Source organism: Leptidea sinapis, chromosome 2, assembly GCF_905404315.1.
Source record: "Leptidea sinapis chromosome 2, ilLepSina1.1, whole genome shotgun sequence".
In the NCBI taxonomy this organism is placed as follows: domain Eukaryota; kingdom Metazoa; phylum Arthropoda; class Insecta; order Lepidoptera; family Pieridae; genus Leptidea; species Leptidea sinapis.
The window spans coordinates 7,689,471-7,711,081 of record NC_066266.1 but is presented as its reverse complement, the minus strand read 5'-3'; the positions used below and the strand labels follow the sequence as shown (position 1 = coordinate 7,711,081).

The window sequence follows — 21,611 nt, the reverse complement described above, 5'->3', positions numbered from 1 at the left end:
CGTTTGGATGATGTAATGTCTATTAGGACATTGGGTGTTTTAATGTTGGCAATAAGCTAACTGTTTTAGAATCTTTAATAGAGGATTTAAAGAATGGGTGCAGATAAAACATATTATGTAACAACCTCTTACACACAACTATAACCCTGTTCACAAGCTAATTAAAATTGTTTTATTCATTTATTTTATCAAGATGTTCGTCAACAAAACTTGCAAAAGTACTTTACAGTTGAAGGCACGCTGGTTCTCTTATGCAACGAAAACTCTCACAGTTAAAATATACCATTTAAGATGAAGCAGAGTGGTCTTAGTGTTTTTATAAATTATAATATAGTAACATAAGTTTGCGTAGTAACGTAGGTTATACCAAAGTGCCACAGTACTGAATTACCACTGACAACTCTGTCATTTAAAGTTCATTTATTAAATACATTCTCTGTTCTAATGAATTTTTGAAGTGAAACTTTCATATCGACGTATGGCCGTATTAAAAAAAACGAAATCGTCACTCTTCTCTGTTACGCTCGAGGTTTATGATTATTATTATGTTAATAATCGTAAAAATTAATGCTTGCAAATTTCAATGGATTTATTCATTTACTGCAGATACAGATTGATTGTAAGTTTCACTTCTTACGTGTGTACACACACCCTTTTTTTTGTAAGGTCAATGTAAAACCTCACATAATAAGGCACTTTTTAGACTTTTGACTCAGTAGGTTGGATGGCGTGAATTGTCCACCCATACCACTAGTTGTATGTTGAATTTTCTATTGCTCAATTAATATTACAGAACTTTTACTTCGTGACAAACATAAATTGATCATGTTTTTAAGTGTTTAACGTTAATTATGGTTTCAGATATGCTCATATCGTATCGCAGCACAGCCAGTGCGACCAGACACATTGTAAATTCAGTGCTTAGAACCATGATCAATGGTAAAATGTAATATCAATCTGATTGAAAGTAATTAAATAGACTTATCTTAGATCATTTATACGTCTAGAAAAAGAATGACAGCTGTGAAAACGTTAAAAAAAATTGAGGTTAACAGTTCACCTCTATTTTGAGCAATGCGCGCACACTAAAACAAACTGACATACATGCATATCGCGAGTGTAACGAGGCTTGTCACGCACTTTAAAGTAATAAACCTGGCCTGTTTTTATCGGTTGTCTAGCAGCAAGATGCACTATCCAGAGACGTATAAATTATCAAAGGGGTTTATGTGTAGATTTGTAATTGACTATGTATATTGTGCCCAAATAGTTGAGATCCAGAAAGACCAAAAAAAAATCAAAGATATAAAATGAGATACCTAATGTATTCAAATTAGATGTGACTGTTGGAAGCTGTTAGAGTAATGTAGAAATATTAGTGTAAAATAATTAAATTATGGTATTTTCACGGTTCATATAAAATTGTTATAAACATGAATTGCAGAGGCTTTTCGTGCGCCCATGTTTCGGGGGGGTTCTGACAAAAATGGCTTCTCGCTGGGAGTTTTCAACAACTTTAAGGAGGTGTTTGGAAACAGCCCTAATTTGTGGCTGGTGCCGGTGTTTACCAGGTATGCTCACTTTACATTGCTATGATAGAATAATTATTGTAATATCTTAATCATTCACAAGATTCATCCCACTTCTGATACAATTATCAGTTAATACGTTTATATATTAGTCAATAATAAACAAATTATATTAAATGACACATTGTCTATCAACTATATTTCTTGTAATATATCCTTAAAACAATATATTGAAAGAAAGGGAAATATTGATGAAAATAACGAGATAAGTACTAAATAGATTAATTTGTCTTTTCCTCATTGAATACTGTTTAAAGAAGTTTTATAATACGTTTTAGCTGCATTAAAGATAAGATAGCGTCTACATAAAGTATTATAGATATTAAAGGTGATAGTGTGGATATATAACACCTTTTATAGGCTTGCTTTTAGATTTAGGTGATTGATAAATAACTAATTTAATCGTTTTACTTAAGTACCTTGAATATAATATTTTATGAGTATTCAGCTTAATTCCAGTGTTTTCAGATGTAAAATAATTAAATTTATTATGTCAAGGTATTTATATATACTAACATTTTTATCTTGTGTGGATTATGCTAACTTTAGTCTGTGCGATTTAGTTGTGAAACATGTAAAGCTAGAGTGATGACCTGTGCATGTCTTGTATGTATAAAGAAGTGAATGACAATAAAAAATACTTAAGTGCGTGATGAAATAGAACTTCTAAAACGTGAAATTGCTCATTATTAAATGGATTATATGTTAAGCGAATAAGATGAATTCTATAAATTTAAAAAACCGGCTCGAAGGACCAATGGCCGGACACGTGGCAGCTTAAAATTAACACCATACTTTCATTAATTAACGTTTTGTTTTGCATTTCCGATCAAATTTCATTTAAAGCGAGGTAATAACCCATTGGGTTACCGTTTTGTGTGGTTTAAATTTTATAAATACTTTTCAAATTTACTTGATAGATGATTTATATTATGTCAGTCACCAATGGAGAATCGTGGAGCCAAACTTGATGGTATATAATCAAATATGAGAAAGAGGTTCACAAAGTGAAACCGAAATGTGAAATAGGTGATTGAAGCATGAATGATTAAAATTGTTCATCATCATCTTCATCAATAAAATGCATTTTTTATATAAAATATATTTAAGCAAATTGTATCTATGTTTACTATACAGCTTTATGCATATGTATGTTAGTAACTCGTGTACTATATGTATATTTTTCATCGCACTATGGTCCATTTTGCTTGTGGTGATTTATGGGTTAATGTTTTGTGTATAAAATAACGCTTGTCATGCAAATATTTGTAACCGTACTGTGACTGATTGAGATTTACGTTTGCACACTTAACGTTAAGTTATTATTTTTTCATAAATGTCTATGCGAAAAGACGTTGATTGCTGTCCACCTTTTTACTGCATGTCATCAGAACACCGATTCCAGTTCGTTATCGGCGGGCTTCAATAATTTGCTTGGCAAACTCGGTCCTTCCAATATTCCACAATAAAATAATGTAGTTTTGTACTGAACATGAATGGAAACAGAAATCATATTTATAATCTTCAATGTTAATTCGACTCAATTTGCTTGCAGAGCGTAATTTGTGGTATACCTTCTTATATATATTATAAGAGATTTACTTCTAAGTATCGACTTTTTGACATATTTTGACTCATCACTACATTTCTGGAACCATAAGGCGTAGAGAAATTGTTATAGTTATAGTTGAAATTTGGTTGGAATATTTCTTGTTTTTTTTTATTATGAACTGAACAACGTCTATCGAATCAGCTAGTTTTAGTTAAAATGTGCGATCTTCTATAATATGTAGATACAATCACTTTTATTTCAATAAACATGACAGTACTATGCTGTGTAATCCAGGATCTATAAAATAGAATACCCATCACTAGAGACCGGATTATATGCTACAAAAAATGCCCAAAATATGCAAATATATATAAATAACTTAAATATGCACGAAAATCCATAAAAAGGGAAAATATGCATACAATTAAACAGGAAAAAATAAAAAGTCATATTTTTATTTTATTTTATAAAGGCTTGTACTGACAATCGTATTTGTGAAAGAAACTATTACAAGATATACCTACTGGGTAACAATGAAATTTAAGATTTACCTTTAAAAATATGTACTACTAAGTACTGTTCTAAATGTTCTGTAGACAAATTGTGTCTACGATCGCTTAGTAAATTTTTGTAAGCGGAAAAGGAGCGTTCTACGTCTACTGAGCAGAATTTGTTGAGTGCAATGTTTGGGCGTACTATGAAAAGCATCGAACGATGGGCGAGATCGAGCTTAAATATGCATAGTAATTTTTTTTTTTCTAAAATATGCAACTACCGCTGAAAAGTTACTAAATATGCAAAAGCATATGCAATATGCATTTGCATATAATCCGGTCTCTACTCATCACATCTCAGTAAATACACACATAAGATAACGGTTTTTTTTTTATTTTAGGGTTACCGTACCTTAAAAGAAAAAAACGGAACCCTTATAGTATCACTTCGCTATCACAGCGTCCGTCTGTCTGTCAGGACCCTTTATCTCGGAAACTGTAGGTGTCGTGTTGAAACACACTCAGGTTTACAGTTTCTTGAACCTGCGAAAAAATCTAAGCTGACATAAAAAAGAAGATAAGTCGCTTATACCGCAAAAAACTGATATTTCGACACTCACGGGATGCAAAAATACATGTCCCGTTTCTGTATGGAGTGTGTTTTTTTCTTTGCAGTCACTAAACCAAACCAAGCTACGATGCCCTATGAAACATTAAATTAAGTAATCTAAAAATGCTACGTTAATAATTTTAAATACCTGCGTTTTTGTAAAATTAAATAATATTTTTTTATAACAGGTAAATTACAAAACAAAAATATATAGTCTTAAATCTTGAATACTAGTCGCATGTCAAAATGTTATTTATGTTATCCGCCTACAACTGTCAACGTCAAAATGTTTGTATAGCAAAAACCGTTGATAGAAGAGTGTTTATCTTCTAAGTACCGTTGTGAGAGAGACATTCTGTCAATTTGACATTTTTGACAGACACTTGAAAGATAAAGCCTTGGAAGTAAAATCTGTTACTGTATTGTTAGCATGTACCACAGAGTACTTTTAGTTATGCAGCATATTTATACAAATGCGATACTTACAAAAAGGATTTTTTTAAATTAAAGATGAAAAAAAAATAGTGGTGTTATTTTTACAATTAAATAATAAATTCATAGAATCCGTACAAAAGTAATCATAAAAAATGAGAATTTTAGATTAAGTAATAGTGAGTTAATTTTTTTTTTTGTGAAAACGCAGGTGTTTAAAATTATTTTAACCGTCAAATAAAGCTAGATTGGAAAGGCCTAAATCTAAAAAACATTCAATTATAAAGTTTAAAAAATAAAAATATAAAAGACCGCTTACGGACAATTCCTTTATAGGGTATGTTCCGTCGACCAACTAAACAACAACGTTGACAACTTTGAAGTTTTACCAGTATAGGGAAAAATTGGAAAAACTATACATTTGTATTTTAGTCATAAAAAAAACGTACGTGACCCTCGCTTTCCGATTCGCATTTGTCCGTTAACAAAACGGTCACGCGATGAGAAAGTGAAGGACCAACAGCTCATGGATATCCGCAATACCAGAAGTAAATACTTGCCGGTTTTTACTTACAAGGTGATTAGGTCCGACTCCCCAGTAAGGGCACCATGCATGGAATAGAACAGTAGCATAACTCAGCGGTCTCTTTGCATACCTACGTCTGGGTGAAGCACTGGGTTGGTACATTCAAAAAGAATGACGGCGCGGCACAGCTAATTTTACTCGAACTGCGACGGCGTGGCACTTAATAGTTTTGTCTCCCCAATATTACTTAGCGGTCGTGTAAATCATGTGTATGAGTGCGTGCTGTTTCGGGCGATTAGTATGAAGTTAAAGTACTGTTCTATGACTGTTTTGTGGTGAGGGTTTAAAATACTGTAAGCAGCCCCCCTAATTGTATGAAAAAGGGCAGTGTAGTACAATAAAAGAGCTAATGTTGCCAGCCTGGGCGATGGGTGCGAATATCCCGTGCGGCGCGAACATCAGTTGCAGACGTTCACCACGGCCCAGGAAACGCACGGGTATGAATCTATGGGCATCACTCGGTTAAGGTCAGAGAACACGCACGACACACACATACCTTGAGAGTAAAAACTGAACACACACACGCACCGTTCAACCGGGGTACCATTTAAGAAATCACACTCTTTTCACAACTACCCTCACATTTTCTTTTTAAATATTTATATAACAGACAATACTGTCACAAATGTAAATATGAGAGAGCACTATTATTATATAATTTTATATTAATATGCATAGGTATAATATATACGTAACTACTAACATAGCCAAAGAGACGATATAAGGAATATAAGAAAAGTTTAAGTGGTTGAAAACATTTTTATTTGAATAAATTATTTACAATTGACATTGAATTTTGAATTGATATCTTTAAAAGGTTTTCTAGAGGTGTCATGCTGTGACTCCATAATTAAAATAACACATTTTTACAATAATAACAAAAATCAACAAGAAAACTAACAGTAACCGATTAATAATAACAATAACGTAAGTAAATATGGAAATAAAGTAATCCAATCACTCCGAACGCAATCCAAACCCGCTGTGGGAGTTGTGGATGTGAGATGGTAAAGTTGTTCACAAAATGGCGGACCAAATTTTGACAAGTGTGGTAGTGGATTCCCTGTACCAAGAAACACGCACCGACAGTTTTCTTCGACCATCTGACGCCATTACTGATTGATCGCTCGCTATTGCAATGTAACTCAGTAACGGTCCGTTTTGTTTATATTCTTTACTTCGTCTCTTTGGCCTTAGTATACAAGTAACCCAGTTTAACAGTGATGTGTGTTCAATCTTAATATTTGAGTTTGTTATCAGGTATGTTAGTTCTTCCAGATACATTGAGACATTCGATTTCACTTTAATTTAATTATTTTCGGAGCATAAGGGATTGGTGACTCCTAATTTTTATCATATATTTTGCTATAGGATTTATATGTAAATGAATTATTTTTGTGAAATTTGAAGAAGATACTAATATTGTTTGAAAAGATAACAAAATCTTGCTTTATTAGTACTTAATAATATAATAAATTATAATATTACTGTCGCGTAGCTAGATTTTATAGAGAAATATTAAAAGATTGTAAATAAATATTGTTACAGTAATAAATTCACGGTGTATAGAGGACTTATGTGTAAAATTTACACTGTACAAGTGATTTTTATACTCAAGATATGTAGCATGGGGTTGTCGTATACTTCTATAGTGCAATTATAGGCTTAATACGCATTTATTTTAGAGTTCTAAATACAACACACAAGACTGATACCTCATAGTGTAACACCGTTCATATTTTGTATGGTTTTGTGCGCAATAAAATGTTTTGTTTCATTTATTTTGTTTTTTTTTAACTTTATGTTCGACAATAGATTTAGTTAGGCCTGCTTTTATATTATTTTCTATATATCTATCTAGTGCTGTAGATGCTTCGAAATTAACAGGCGGATGGATGCAATCTTTATTTTTTACAAAATTGCCACCATATCTTGATTGACACAATTGACCTTATTGTGATTTTAAGCATAACTGTTTCAATTGATGTGATTTAACTTTTTAATTTGATCAGTAAAAGCGGTTTGGGTTTATCATATTAATCCAGTGAGACATTTAAGTCTTCTATTTTCTCTCATTCTTCTTTATAATCTTCACGTGTTTCTATAATATTATAATTTATACCCTGAACATCTATAGAGCTCTTTGTTGGATCCTGGTCTTTCAATTCGGGATGAAAGGGGTTGAAAGTATAAGAAGTAAACACAAAATGTAACCTTGTATCTTGATAGAAGCATTTATCTGCAACATGATATTAAACACTGTATTGTATATCCTCTGCGTTGGAGGCACCTTAAGATTCCTCTTTCTTTTCTTTTTCTTCTCTTCATTTAAATAATACATCGAATGAGGTTTTATTAATATTTTAGCCTGGAGATCGGACACGAGACTGACCGGTGGAGACTGTGCCCCAGAAGGGGGCGGACGGTCCCTCAAATAGTATAAGGACTACAGTTAATTGACCGTTTTTTATTTAAAGAAACTCCCTCAATAAAGTAACACGCATTTCACTCATTCGGATCGAGATGTTACGATCTGTGTCATTCACTTCTTTTGTGGTTTTCATATTTGTGTCCTTTTGCATGTTATTGTTAGACTTGTTTAGATTAGATTGTAATAGTTTATTAGAAGTGAAAAGTTGTTATTGTTTTGGGCTGGCTGATCGAAAGCTAAGCACATAATAATACCGTTATACCATTATCCAATACCGCAACTTATCCCAGGAATGATAAAAAAGGACAAAAGGATATTAGACTTATAGTGAGGCAAATAATAGGAAGCCAACCGTAAGTTAGAGTTTATTTGCACAAGTAAAATTTGAAAACGAAATTAATGAATGATGCGGGACTCGAACCCGCGAGCTCTCGCGTTCTGTGCGAGCGCTCTTCCAATTGAGCCAACCGTTCGAGTGACGTATCGTTGATAAATCTTGTATGCTATGTTCAACTCTCAGGTTGTGGCTTCAATAATTAATCCCAGTGAGGGTTACATAAACAAAGCTTGCGAAATAGAAGAAAAACTCTAACGGAGATACAGCAAGATATAAAAGCGAATCTATAATTACTGTAACCGATTTCGATTGGCAAGTCGTAAACAGTCAGCCACGCATGTCATTAGCTAATTCTATGGTTACAATAACATTTATAATATGATAGATATAAATTGAGTTCAACAAGCGCATAATTTATACGCGAAACGCACCCATGGATAGTATTACAACTGCGTCCAATGTTCCGTCCAGTTTTTTTTTACGAGTCTAATAACCCGAACACATGGTCGGATTTGGTACAGCCGGACCATAGGACGGTCCAGTGGGGGCCTCGCACCAATTGGTCCGGCGTCATATTCGGTACGGAAAATTATAATTATTATTTTGTGCCATGAACAATGCGATATACCATTGAATATTGTCCGCTACCAGACCGCGTCGAATACTTCGTCCGAACCAAACCCGATCATGTGTTTAGGCTATAAGAACAGATCGTGTTCAACTGACTGTGATTCGCACTTAAATAAAAAAGCGCTAACTCTGAACTGAATTGTACTGTTGTGTACGTCTTTGAGTCCAGAAGTTATTCACACCGAAATTTATTGATAAATTTTGTGTTAATTAATTACGCGCTTGGAATTCAATGAAACAGACTTTAAATTCAATTTCAAATGTTTATTCCGTAAATAGGCCACAAATATAGCATTTTTATATATCTTATAAAATAATATAACAACCTTTCACCTGAATCCTGTCGGCGAATTCCACTTTCGCACCACACGCCACAATTTAGAATATCATCCCCAACATATGGATGTGTGGCGTTGTGGAATGAGCTTCCTTGTGCGCTGTTTCAAGGATGATACGACATGGGTCCCTTCAAATAGAGCGCGTCCTGAAAGGCCGGCAACGCTCCTATGACGTATGCAAGTTTGCCCTCCTCTTCCAATAAAAAGAATAACAATTGATTAATTTTAAAAATATTATTTATGCATCGTCATCTATATTTATTACACAACTTATTTTAGGCTAACTTAAGTTTAGCAGCTTTGAACCCAAAGCACTTTATAATCTAAATAATCAGATATTTTGTAATACTCTGTTTGGCACAGATTTTTTTTGTGATATTTTTAAATTTACATATTGATAGACCCTGGATATGACTGGGAAGTTTGTGGTCAAAGCGGATACACTTAGCTTAAGCAACATGCGTTTCTCATATGTGGCGAATCCTTTTCACTTCTTATAAATTATAGTCATGCATCGCGTTTATAACAATGTCAAACACTCGGGGCAATAAATCATCAGTGCCTAAGGATTGATGCATACTTGCTGTGCTTCACTTAGCGATAAGCGCATGCCGTACTCCTTCCTTAGGCATAATACAAACTATATTTTTAATAGATGTAAATAAATAAATGTGAAAAACGCGTATAATATTTGTTAATTTGATAATTAAACTTCATACTATTGTGTGACTTTCAATTATTATTTGAATTAAATATCTTTGGACTTTGTAAAAATAAATTACTTTATAAATTCAATTTTTTTTTGTTAGGACTTGTAGTAGACTCGATAACACTAGTGACATGGTTGTATGAGGTAGTTTGAAGGATTGAATTGGTTTTTAACAAATATGTTCTTTATTGTGTTTTTTAAAATAGGGCCTTCAGGGATCGTTCTGATGAATATTTTCCAAAATGATGGCATTTTTGCTTTTGTTGTAAAATATACAATGTATTGTACTACAATTTTCTCATATAAATCCATGAGAAATTGGCGTTTGCATAGGCATAATAAGCAGCAAAGGTTGAATTAAATTTTCTTTTATTTTTTTTTACTACGGGTACAACTTCATTGTTTGTCCCTAGATGGCAGCACCCTTCTACTTGAACCTATAATATAATTAACGAATAATGTTAATGTTAATGCTATCGTTCGTAAATAAGGCTGCAACTCCCTTTTTTTCTTCAAGACGTTCGAATAATTCTTTAATTAATCGTACGTTCGAATAATTCTTTAATTAATCGAACGTCTAGAAGCTCCTAAATACTGTTACAAATAAGTTTCAAAGTACACGGTCGACGATGATTCATCCCACCGCGGGCAACGAGTGTTTGACAATTGTTAAAAGTATTCTTCATTCTAAACAGTAATTTTGATTAGTTCATAAGCAATACAAAATCACTCCGCTTGTATACTTCACTGCCATAAGTAGGCTTTTTAAAATTTCGCTTATATTTAGTCGCTCTGAATTCACTGTTCATTCATTATTACACTGGGCCTTAGAAATAAATCGTTTTAAGTTTTTTCCGTGTTTTGCGTCCAAAATAATTAGAAACACTGAGAATGGAATTAGACATGTTAAAGTATTTTGCGAATTAATAATAGTCTCGATCGCTTATTGGCGTTTATTTGTATGGCCCACAGACTTCAATATATTTGTATTTTAATAATATTATTAAGTAAGGTGTGTTCAAGTTAAAAGTGAGAGAAGTGTGATTGGAAATGCAGAAAATATATATGAACATAGATATACTTGATGTTATTTTATCTATTATATGCTCAGTTTAATCAGCGTATTTCTCTCTACCGTATATTGCAATTTTATCTCGTTTAACTTACAAAAAAAGTTTGTGATTTTCGTTACATTTATGGTTAGAAAAGTTAAGAATTGATAAAGAGGTCTCAATTGATTCATTCTAAATTGTAGAAGTAATTAGGGTCGGTGAACAGTATTTAGAAACCTGATTGTAACGCAAATTTATGACTTACTTTACGTATTTCCTACTTTCTAACAGGGGCGGATCTATATGAGGGCTTATTGGGCATGAGCCCAGGGCCCCTTGAATATAAAGGGGCCTACACTCTTTTTTATGTGGCATTCTGTAATCAATAATCTATTGTATGCAGATATTTTGTGAGGATTATTCAAGAGCATCCTCCAGGGAGGACAGTAACTCTTTCTGTCTCATTAATGAACGCAGTGTAAAGTTATTCCAAGTTTGATATTACTTCTGCCTGTCATGTAATTCTGTAGTGACAAAGGTAATATAAAGACGAAAAGTTTTAAATTTGGAATAACCTCGCGTTTATTATTAACACAATCTGTGTTTATATGATACAAATCATATGACGTATTTTCTGCTGAGACGTCTTTGATAGATGCGCGTACTCTTTGAAGTAAAAAAAAAAACAAATACACAAACACCTGATTTCTTTTGCAATATCTTACAACTGCTACTTGTGGGGCAAAGAGAATAAAATATTTTTAATTTACTGTTATCACTTTCCTTGACTGTGTTGGTACTTTATTAAAAACGGCTATTTAACATAATGACTATTTATTGATAAATTAGGCTAGCCGATGCGTAGCATTAGCCCAGGGCCCCACAAACTAACGGTCCGCCCCTGTTTCATATACATACACTACAAACTATAAAGTATCTCTGTTATTAATAAACTCGAAGGAAAGTTACTCCAAAGTTAAAAATTTTATTCTTTATCTTACCCTTGTCAGTATTACATGAGAGGGAGAAGTAATTTAAAACTTAAAGTAACTTTACATCGCGTTTATTAATAAAATACTATATGTGTTAAAAAGGTTATGGCTGTAAATTGCCGTTAGTAGAATACAATATTAATATATTAATTGAGTAAATATCAGTTATACCTTCAATTTAAAGTAGAGTTGTTTAGTTTAGTATTAAAAAATCTCGACATGGTCCCTTTCATACATCCCTGTTTGATCATGCGATGTAGGAATGTCTAGGCCGCCCTTTTTTCGTAGTCCATTTTCTAATGTGCATCACGATAAAACTACCTCAGAATAGTCCTAAATTTTTTTATTTTTTTTATTGAATAAACTGCAAATGATTTGGGCTGGTGCTATCACGTGGTGTCATTGTTGCGCTATAAGTATAGTGAGAATTGTCGACCTCAAGAATTAATCATCCTATTGGGCGAAACATATATATGTGATTAAAACCAAGAGTTTCTGTTACCTCGAGAGTAGAGTAGTAAAATTTTCAACCTCTGACTGAATCAAACACATTATGTAGTTTATGTAAAAGGTAAGAATGTTTATGTATTGTACTCGCATACTATCCCATTTTAAACATTGGTCCTTCGAACCGGAGTAGAGATTAAGATTGTGTGATAATTCTCGCAAACTCCATCTCTCGGTTATGTCCAGAGTAAGTCGTCTAAGGCCAGGTGAAAATACAACGAATGACGGCAAAAGAATGGTAGCAAAATTTCTCGTTCTCTCGCCTCGCTACACGCCATTTTCATTTGTTTGAGTGGTCGGTTTGTGGTTAAACGTGGGCTCACCGTAGTCCTACATAGCACATATATATTGAAACATTAAAAATTAAATTACAATAGTCTTTTGGATAGTAGTTAGGTAATTGTAGGCACATAATCATGTCACGTAACGCTAAGTCATTAAGAAAACGGATGTTAAAACATTCTTATCTTTTACACCAATCGATCAGTCAATTGGTGTTTGTTGGTACCTAAGAATTCAATTATTATCTATAAACAAAACAAGATATTGATAATGTGACGGTACAGCTTTGGCGATGGCATCGTGTACCCGCGCCCCCCGCAGAGTGAGGACACGGAATCCTTACTCAGCTCGGAGCGCTGGGACCGTTGGAGCGGCCGGGCCAGGCCCTTCGACGAGATCGAGAGTTCCTCCTACGATGAGCTCTGAGTGTAGGGATGGTCGCGGTTACGGAATGAAGGCTTGCTCTACTATGTCTAGACTCTAAGTATGAAGTACACGTTTACCAGGTGGATATTTTGAAAATACCGCAGACACCCAAAAGACGGCAACGATCGGCTCTCCTGTAATAATAAGAGAGGGGACCCGAATGCTTATCTTTTCTTCTTTGCCCAAAAAACTATTCACTATAAACCAATCACATATTTTTTCTGGACTGTTATTAAAAAGGCAATAGATATAATATATTTCACGTAGTTTTTAGCTACTTAAGCCGACACTCCTATGTCAGCGATGGTTACTTTTGCTCAGATAACCTAACTCGTTTGTCCTCGTATATCGTACATATTACTATGGAAATCATAATAAAAGAATTATTCAAGGTTTAGTTATTAACGTTACTTTCTAATAGATTTTGAGTAGTATAGAATCTAATAATTTGTTATAACTGTCTATATGTTTGTTTTCGTAATTTTAGTAGAATTTGACTATTTGACAGATTTCTTATTGTATTATACACAGGGTGACATGTAAACCTAGGTTTATCTCATAGAATACCTATATTTATTCTCGTTTTCATTATCGTAGGATATATATATATATATATTATTAACATCAAAAGTTCACGTACATATGTTTAATAATTTTAATTATATACATGCTAAGGTATTTTATTATTATAATTCATACAAAAATATATTTTAAACTTGTTGGACATAACGCTGACAATAAAGTTAGTAAACCAATCTTTTATACAATATACATACATATCGGACTGATCAGATTGCCAAGAGTTTGTAAAATATGATTTTAATGCAGTGTTTCTAAACTCATTACAAATTACAGTCCACTTATTATATTTTTTATAATTTTGTGACGCGCCCTTTGTGTTACAACCTTCGACAGCAGGGGCTTGACTTGTACAACGAAAATGTCTATGAAATATTCAACGAAAGTCAATTGTAATTTGGTATTGTAGAAAGTTTTAAGTTGTCTTGATGTTATAACTAGTATACAGTGTAAAGCGATCTCTGTCACACTTAGAGGTCTTACAGACGCCATATCATCGCATTTCGAAATTGGTTCTCCTTCTTACTCTATTATAAAAAGTATATTTTAGAGTGCAAAGTACTTTGTCGTGTCTAATATCAATAACTAAAGCAAGCCAATCCGTAACGCGACCAATCCTAATATAAATTAATGACATTCGCTGCTGTAAGTACCTATATGATATTATATATAAATTTAAAAAGTGCGGGTAGTTTTAAATAATTAATGTAATTAAAGTGCTTATTGTCCTCTTAAATGAATTAATAATATAAAATGGATTCGGAGTAGAAATAATTTGAATAGATAAACAGAACATAGCTAGCTATGTTATGGTGAACATTTATGTACGGAAATATCTTAAAATGTATTTCTAAAATTTGTACGGATTCAATAATTTTTAAAGTGACGCAATTGTAATCTTCGCCTTGTCGCTTTGAATTTATATTTCTACTTAACAATATCTTATGTGTTTTAAATATATCCAGTATTACAACATATAGGTACCTTTTCTGTTAATAGATCATAAAACAGTATCCCCCTTATTCATAATAGTCTGCTAACTTAAAGCATTGCTAATTCTCACTCTGTCTTCTTCTATTGACCTAAGTCAGAATGAGAAAAAACACTCATTAGCGGATGTTTAAAGTTAGCGGACCATTATGAATAAGGGGGTAAGTATTATAATAGTTATTTATTCTAATAACCCGAGTATCGAAGATTTACTTTTTATAGGATTAAAACGCGTGTTACAATAACTGTTTACGTTAAAGTTATTTTTTAATATATTATATTATATTACTATAATTATCGTACCTTATACAAATAGTTATTAATGAATTACCTAGTCTAGCCATAATTACCTATTGTTAGAATGAAGACATCATTTATATTTAGATGAAATGAATCACATACACATCTTTTTGTCTTTACAATGAAGAGAGTTTCACTTAAGTACGCTAGTGTTATCAAACAGTATTTTATGTTCATACAAACGACCCTAACGCAATTTATACCTACGTGGCTCGAGTTCGGTAGGCATTCGGTACACCAAACAGACGCGAATGCGCCGGAGTAACCAAACGGTTTTACATTTCGTTTATACGAAAATTTCGTCTAGCTATATTTATTTGACTACCAAAAATACTAAATGAATTTTTTATGACAATAAGGGACGAGACGAGCAAGACGTTCCGCTGATGGTTATTCATACGGACGTATGTATACCTACGTATATGCTTATTACAATGCAGTGCCGCTCAGGATTCTTGAAAAACCCAAAAACTCTGAGCAGCACTACAATAATTGCGCTCGTCGCCTTGAGACAAATGGTAAGACTCATTTGCATAGTAATGTCACTAGCTACGGCGCCCTTACACATTACTGCTTCACGGCAGAAATAGGCGTCGTTGTGGTACCAATAATCTGGCCAGCATCCTGTGCAAAGGAGGTAATTGGTAATATATATAATTATCATAGGTACCATTTTAGATTTTCATTTGATGATTTTGTTCAATAGAGAATAACAAAAAAATCAAGGCCCTTAATAGGTTCCAAGTAATATTAATATTTAAGTTCAATTTATTCAACCGTCACATTGAAATGTAAAACATACCTTTGACGATGGCTGCATGGCTCTGCCTTTGCCTTTCCCATTAATAGGAAGAAGAAATAAATAAAAATTAAATGTTAACATAATATTAGGTATAAATTGTAACAATATTTATGGCCAGACTATGTAAAATGTGCATAATGGAATATTTTACAATGGCAGTTAATGAAATAGGTGAATTTAGATAGAGACTAAAATTAGAATGGTGGATATTGTACGTTGTAGGTTAAGATTATTAAGACTGTTGTGTATTTAAAGCAAAATGTAAATTAATAATACGCAGTAATAAATTGTTACTAATTATAAATAAATGGTTACATTCCATTAATATACAGATATGTACTTAATATAAATGTTGCCTTTTATATCATTTTAAGCAATATTTTAATCAAATCAATTGACAGTTCATTGATTATGTCATAGAGTATAGACTATAATAATATTCCGATTTGACAAAGTGAAAAACAATAAAAATTAGTATAAAATAGTGCGCGTTACTCATATATAATGTATAGACACGTGTGGATGAAAAAGCTGTTTTTTGGCAAATATTCAAAATTTTAATGTGCTGATAATTTATAAAAAAAAATTACAGGGCTCTTAAAAAAGCCGCCAGACAACACGAAGCACACAGAACTAATAAGCCCGAAGGTGATCTTGTCCAACTGTTTTTATAACAGTTCCAACGATTGTTGGAGAATACATCACTTAATGGTGACCTGCGGGCCTACCATGAAGTCTTATTGCTATTCAATTGACTACCTAAAATGAACTGCTTTGCTATTTCGTACCACGACGTCATTAGTGCTATCTATTTTAGGTTGACGTCAAATCAAGAAATTCAATCGCAAACTGATTTAGTTCGTTCATTCATTCGTACCATGAGGTAATATTTCAACCTAAACTAAATAGCTTATGTGTCAAAGTGAGCGATTCGAAAAAAGTTGCTATTTCCATAGAGGAAAGTGAATCGTGTTGTTAATAAACTTTAAAAAATAGTGGAAATATACAGAAAAGGAAAATTTTATTGATGAAAGATGAGATGAGAATACTTTATTGGATTTGTAAAACAAAATGATCATTAAAATACTAAAGAAGAGGCAGTAAGGGCCCGGGCTATAGCCTGTTGGCAAGAACGAATTTAAAAAAATGTACTCTGCTCACTGTTCCTGTCAAATCAAACATCAATGGAGATGCGTTCATATTTCATAACTCATTATTTGTACGAAAACACCTAAACAAACATTTAATTTGAGTGTAAAAGGCACTTCATGGTACGAATTTTAGCAGAACGATGCAGTTCAGATTAGATACCTAAACTGAACTGCATCGGAATCGCATCGCTAATTAAAAGTTGATGGTAGGCCTTCTGGTCTTTTGTATGGGAATGCAGATATTTTCTGTATCTGTATCCGAAGAGTAGACTGAACATGTAACGTCAACAACATTTATTATATATATATATATATATATATATATATTTTTATATACCCACTTTGCAGATAATTCTTTTATATTTGCACGAAAAATATTGTATGACAGTTGGTGGATTGTCAGTGTCTAATAAAATGATAACTGTTATGTAATTAGGAAACGTTTGTTCAAGAAATTTCGACCTATTTAATTATTAAGACTGTAGTAAAAGTACATTAAGGTAGGTTCACAATTCAATTTTGTCGATAGTACCATTCAGTCATAGCAAAAAAAAAATAGTTATTGTGAGTGATTTCAGGAAAATTTTAAGTGCCTATATAGACGTATATTGCTCGAAATATGTATCATATTTCAATTGTTTTTCGAATATATCTGTGTGGAACTAGTAATTAATGTTGGGCAGCGAACCACTGTTTATAAAATGTTAGGACTGTGACATTAAAGTTAGTGTTTATCTTTAGTGTTATGTAAGTACATTAATTAACTTGGTTGGAGATGCCCAATTGTTGTTACGGGGTTTCATGTTCCATCAAGCCCTATGGGTATTCGTTAATATGTAAAAGTACATAAAAAAACTTGACATGTCATTTCATTCAGTGAGTTGCGAAATGTCCGACCATGGTATATGGGAATTGTAGGTGTAGGTAAGTTAGTTGGAATTATTGCGGTGACAGAGTTTGTATACTCAAGTGTAGAATGAAATCTTGTGTCATATTGACAGATGTCAAAACGACGCAAGATTAATGCAATACAATTGTAGGGGATGCCAAACATAAACTTACATACTTACCTAATTGGTGTTACAATATAGGCGAGTCATGGTCCCATACAAATTTGACGGTTTTGAGGTTGTTTCTGGAAACTTTGTTTAATCTGTTTTTCTTACCATCTGTGCCCCGTGTTGTTTTTAGTCAGACACTTTGCGGTAAGCTAGCTAGGACTTTTTTCTATTATAATAGTATTTAAAAGGACCACATGGTAGTAACCTGGTCAATAATATGATTAATTTTGGTACCTACTGATATTTAATATTTGCACAAGATGTGTTGTCAGTATGGAGTTTGGCTTCTTTAATAATAAAAAAAATCTTCTTTAAAAAGAGAACCTATTTGGTTTAGACACGGTCATATTTTGGTATTACATACCATTGATTGAAAATTAAATTTAGTATGATCGTGTAGTCATTTGACATAAGTTTGAATAGAAATTTCCATAATCGACGAACTATAATCCGGCTAAGATTGAAAGCGAACAGCTGCTTAAAACGATTTCGTCTATGTTCGTTTTTTACAAGATTATAACCGTCATATATTAATCTATCAATGACTGCACGTTTCATATAATCGAGTGAATCGCTTTTTCTTAGAGCAATTTGATCAGCGAGCGAAACTAATGCGGTAGTGAACAGGGAAATAATTTGTATTCTAATGCGCGACGACTGCAAATAATGCCTTCGCCGCTAACAAATAAAAAAAAATTGTCACCAAGCAGTATAGAAAGCGAGGTAGGATAATTTAATACCATTGATCTCTACTATATACCACTGGACTGGCGGCTGTCAAAGTGCTTTTGTGCCTGTTTGATATTCGCCATTTTGGCGCTGTTGGCCATGTAGCGAGAGTCTGCGGTACTAAAACTAGTGATGACAACCTCAGCAAACATCGATAGATGGTTGGAAACTATTTACAAAAATAATTGTGTGCTTTATTACGTTGATTCTTGAAGTATATAACACGGGAAACGAACGAAATTAATTCAAAATGTAAAAATTCATCAAAGTACGTTTCTTCGCAGCCAATTGTATTATACGTCAAAATTAGTTCTCTGGACGCTCGCGAGTGGCGCTTTTTGCGTCTATTTAGGCATAAAAAATTTGCTGTCAAACTTAAGGAACAGCCTGTCCAGTGGTATATATACAGGTCAGTGTTTAATGCAGATAGATAATTTACTTAACTATTTATATAGATATAATCTACACATGTCGTATGCTTTATAGTTTATTTGAGCTTAGCTTTTATTACAGTACCTATGTGTATAAATAGTATTCTTTAGTAGAGATTGTTTTGAACTTTGACCTATGATCTACTTCTGTCGTTAAATTTTATTGATTTTCAACCCCACAAAATCACACTGCTACCGCCACACGGGAGATAGTGCACCACATAGCAAAAGTCCGAAAAAATCTCTATTAAGTTACCGTACTAGTCTTAAATATAATAATAGCATTTTTACTGAAATACTGCCTTGCAAGCTTTGGATGACGTCACTGGGAATCACTGAATGGATTTATCAAAGCTGTGTATTATAATAATGTACTTATAATAATTGTTTTATTAACCTAAATGAGATGTATGAGTAGGTGTATGAATTTTATAGCTAATTTATAAACATGACGCAAAAACATATTAAGTTGTTTTATTTTGTTCATTTATTGACTGACTACCTGAAAAACTTCCAAAGGCCATGAATTAAAGCCCTTTTGAGACTTGTAAATATTATAATTTTTTATAGTTGCTATGTTATGCAGATAAACAAAGATATTATGTAGAATAAGAGCATGGGTGGCGGTGATCACTTGCGACTAGGTTGTGAACATTGATTGCCATTTCTCTTCAAGGATCCTCGCTCTATGACAAAATTGATTTAAATATTCCCGTGCAACTATATAAGGCGCAAATTAGGCCTCACATGAAGTGTAACGTTTGTCACATCTGGGCGGGTGCTCCCCAGTACCAGCTTCTTCCATTTGACCACATATAACGAAGAGCGGCTCGAATCACCGACGATCAAGTCATCTCCGATCGGCTTGATTCTTTGGCGTTGCGTGGAGATGTGGGTTCTCTCTACAGCTTCTTCCGCATCACGGACTCCCCGCTCAGAGGAGCTGTTCGGATTCATTAGAATCCCAATACTATGGAGGATGGTAAAAAGATATAAAATGGTAAAACCACAAGACTAACAAAAAAAAGCGAACCTCAAATTACGTACTTTTATCGGTTATATTTAGTAAAAGATTGAGACACAACGGGTTTTGAAATAAAAGACAAAACTGACGAAAGATAACTATATTTATCAAAATTAATGAATTATTACCTATAGATAACAATTAATAATCACAGATTCTATGGCATTTCAATGATAGCTTGGATCAGATCAACAAATACAGAAGTTAAACACTCACTTATTTCACAGCTCTCCTTTCAGTCACTAGCGTTCAATTTGTACAGAACTTGTAACGTTTTCAACAAATAAGCAACAAAAGACAGTTACAGCAGCGATAATAAGCGCACAGATAGATGTCGCATTATTGTCTTAAGGTAAATAATATCTAAATTAGCTATTCAATAGAAAATATGGTTAATATTTAATGCTTTAATAGTTGAAAGCACGAAATTACCACCACCGAGGAAATATATAAGTAAATAGGAACGACGGACGTAATAAAGCATAAATATGGTGTAGTTTTTTTATTAAGTGATCACCGCCGTCCACATTATCTTGCAACACCAGAGGAATCAAAGTAGCTTTACTGGCCTTTTTCTTCGGCCTGAATAAATATCACATGAAAAAGTATGTGCATTAGAAAGGTGAAGTGGAAACGGGAATGTATGAAGGCGTTCGAACGCATGAACGGTGGCGTTAGTACGTATCTACAGTTTAAAGAAATATGAATATCTAAGTGATCGGACAGCCTGGGACTAGATTATGATTATTTTATGGCAATAGCCATGACAGTACAATATTTTATAATTTATTAAAAAGTTGTATTGTATAGTTTCTTGCGCTGCTTCTTCTCTCTCAGAGCGCCATTTGTTTCCGAAGCGGTGGAGTGTTACAAATGACATCAAAAAGAATTGTAAAGGAATCAATTTTGAGAAAATAAATGCCTTTTATGTGTTCTGTGATCTTTTACAGTTAATATGAGATACCAATAGAAAACACGTAAAACACACGGCCGTGTCGAATTTACGGCAGGTGTAAATACACCCGTAATACAAGCTTTCTTTTTTCCAAATGTTTAAATCAAGTGAACGAATAGCTTCATATTAATTATTATAAACAATTTGTTATTTTTGAAATGATATATAATGAATAAAGCCACAACCTGAGAGATGAACGGGACATGCGTCTCTCGAACGGTTGGGTCAGTGGGTAAGACCGCTCGGACGGAACACGAGAGATTGCGGGTTCGAGTCCCGCATTGGTTATAAATTTAATTTGAATTAATTATTGTTATGACAAGGATACTTTTCGCAAACGGTAATTAGATTTTAGATTCAAAATCATTGCTATCTGTATTGACATTTATCAATATGTAATTTTATTTATTGCTTATTTGCCGTGCCCACTCTTAATACTTAATCATTATATCGGTGGTAATTACAGATGTGTTAACAAAATCACTATTAATTGGACGTAATTCCAGAAAAACTTTCTAAACCACATTCATGTCGAAATTGAGTTTAGAACACAAAACTGATTCACGTGATTCATATTAACGGACTGACAAAAAATGGCAGCCATACTGTCACCCTTTAAATG

General features: G+C 33.2%; 2 protein-coding genes across 4 annotated transcripts in view; one reads left to right on the top strand and one right to left on the bottom strand.

Annotated features, from left to right (window-relative positions):
- LOC126976296 (palmitoyltransferase ZDHHC2-like) overlaps positions 1-19,474 on the top strand; it is a 36,779-nt gene extending 17,305 nt beyond the window's left edge. The window contains exons 6-8 of one of the 3 annotated variants that reach the window (XM_050824570.1): positions 1,445-1,571; positions 5,623-5,700; positions 7,631-10,788. In XM_050824570.1, the coding sequence (XP_050680527.1) occupies positions 1,445-1,571; positions 5,623-5,700; positions 7,631-7,706 (281 nt within the window). In that variant the 3' untranslated portion in view covers positions 7,707-10,788. Of the gene's footprint in view, positions 1-1,444; positions 1,572-5,622; positions 5,701-7,630; positions 10,789-12,825 lie in introns of those variants that run through there. The other 2 variants (XM_050824580.1, XM_050824588.1) reach the window with 2 other exon arrangements.
- Positions 1-21,611, bottom strand: part of LOC126976118 (guanine deaminase) — a 338,523-nt gene that overhangs the window by 161,254 nt on the left and 155,658 nt on the right. The window lies entirely within an intron of this gene.